This window comes from Crocuta crocuta, unplaced genomic scaffold (genome assembly GCF_008692635.1).
Source record: "Crocuta crocuta isolate KB4526 unplaced genomic scaffold, BGI_CrCroc_1.0 scaffold27, whole genome shotgun sequence".
Classification (NCBI taxonomy): domain Eukaryota; kingdom Metazoa; phylum Chordata; class Mammalia; order Carnivora; family Hyaenidae; genus Crocuta; species Crocuta crocuta.
Genome location: NW_027532250.1, coordinates 1,397,348 through 1,399,455, shown reverse-complemented (window position 1 = coordinate 1,399,455; position 2,108 = coordinate 1,397,348). Strand labels below are relative to the sequence as shown.

General features: G+C 58.0%; 1 protein-coding gene across 2 annotated transcripts in view; it reads left to right on the top strand.

Moving 5' to 3' along the window:
* RAE1 (ribonucleic acid export 1) overlaps positions 1-2,108 on the top strand; it is an 18,815-nt gene that overhangs the window by 13,396 nt on the left and 3,311 nt on the right. For both annotated transcript variants that reach the window (XM_077778279.1, XM_077778280.1), the window contains exons 9-11: positions 616-722; positions 803-878; positions 1,379-1,573. In XM_077778279.1, the coding sequence (XP_077634405.1) occupies positions 616-722; positions 803-878; positions 1,379-1,573 (378 nt within the window). The remainder of the gene's footprint in view (positions 1-615; positions 723-802; positions 879-1,378; positions 1,574-2,108) is intronic.

The window sequence follows — 2,108 nt, the reverse complement described above, 5'->3', positions numbered from 1 at the left end:
GGTCTCGGGGGGTGGCCAGGTGGTCCCGTCAGTTGAGCATCAGCTCAGGTCATCTCACGGTTGGTGAGACAGAGCCCCGCGTCAGACTCGGTGCTGACGGTGCAAATCCTGCTTGGGATTCTCTCCCCCTCGTTCTCTCTCTCTCTCTCTCTCTCTCTCTCTCTCTGTCTTCCCCCTCCCCGCTGCCGCCCCTGCTCGCATACATGCTCTCTCTCAAGATAGTTGAGTAAAACATGTAAAAGGAAGTATAGACCGAGGAAGTGAAGACCCAGGCNACCCCGCCGCCATGACGGGGCGGCACCAGAATAGGACGTGGTGGGGCTCCGAGGGTCACCAAGCTGTGGGAGCGACAGGCCTTTCTGGCACCAGAGGCTGAGCCTCACGGACCGAAGCACACGGTCTGCAGTTTGTTCACAAAGTACAAGTCGTTTCCCGAAAGGTGGACGGTAATGTTTACCAGAGGGCGAGAAATCACTTCTGTATCGTGTTTGCGTACTGTGTTTCTGGTTCTTCTGTAACCCAGAAATAGGGTGAAAATTATTTACCTTCACTTCGTTATGAAGTCTTATCTTTCACGTTGTGGTAACGCGCTGTTTTCCTTTCTCCAAACGGTAGCATCGATGTGTGGCGATTTTCAAAGATAAACAGAACAAGCCGACTGGTTTCGCTCTGGGAAGCATTGAGGGAAGGGTTGCCATTCACTACATCAACCCCCCAAACCCGTAAGTGGGCTCAGTTCGCTTGTGAGTTTTCACCTGAGACTTTCCAGACAGGAAAGCTCAGTTAGGCCTTTGCCTTTCAGCGCCAAAGACAACTTCACCTTCAAATGTCACCGCTCGAACGGAACCAATACCTCAGCGCCTCAGGACATCTACGCGGTATGTTTTTAGAAACTTTAACCTTGAGAACCTGTCTAGAAACTAGACTTAGAGGTGGGTGGCTGAGTCATTCTGGGGGCAGGAAAGAGCACTTTGTGTGCAAGTTCACAGGCAGAGATGGTGGCTTACGCCGTAGGGCCCAGGTTTCTGTTTTTATGACACCCTGACTCTCTGTGCTTCTGCCTGCGGCTTCTGGGTGCACGTCGGGCCCTCGGCTTCCGCCCCCTCGGGCGCTGCTCCTGGGGTCCACTCTGCGGCGCCCCTGGCTGCAAATGTGTTCATGTTTGCTGACTTGTGTTCCTAACGGGAGACGTGGTGCAGCCCTGGGCCGGCAGTTGATTCTGGAAGCTTGGCTGGTTTCTCCTGAGATGCGCGGGCAGCTGGCTCCCGGGAAGTGACGGTCTGGATGCTTTGTCTTCCCGCGGCACGAGGCACGTCCTGGCAAAGGCCAGACCGCGCCTGCGCTGTCCACCTCTCACTGTGCGTGTCGCTCCCTGCAGGTCAACGGCATCGCCTTCCACCCTGTTCACGGCACCCTCGCCACCGTGGGATCTGATGGCAGATTCAGCTTTTGGGACAAAGACGCCAGAACGAAACTGAAAACCTCGGAGCAGCTGGACCAGCCGATAGCGGCCTGCTGCTTCAACCACAACGGGAACATATTCGCCTACGCCTCCAGCTACGACTGGTCCAAGGTGAGGGCCCGCAGGCCTGGCCTCGAGTTGTGACTCTTCTCCGGACTCACTGGTGACCTTGGCAGGTCACTGTCCCGTCACTTCCGAGGGAAATAGCAGGCCATGCTCGCGAGGTACAGGGCCTCAGTGAGGTCGCACCTAAAGAGCCTTTCCCTGGGGACCTGCCCCTGGGGACGGTCTGGTCATCATGAGCCCAGAAGCAGAGGTGAGCCCGGGGCCACCCGTGCGTCGTTGGGGTGGGTGCACGTCCTTCAGTGAGGCCTGGGTGGTTGCCAGGGAGGAGGGCAGAGCAGGGCAGGGGCCGCGGGGCCAGGTCGCCGGGCTTTCGCTGGAGGTGTTGCTTTTTTGTGTATTATTTGGGGAGGGGAGTTAGGGGCCGACTGGATCCTGGATGCATTTTCGAGGCGTCCCAGCGCAGCCCTGAGGGGGACAGTCTCGGGTGCTCGAGCCCCGGGCTGCTGGTGGACGCCTGCTCTCGCTCGGCCAGCCCCGTGCGTGCTCCTGGGCTGCTGCTTCTCCTGGACTGTTTGATCCT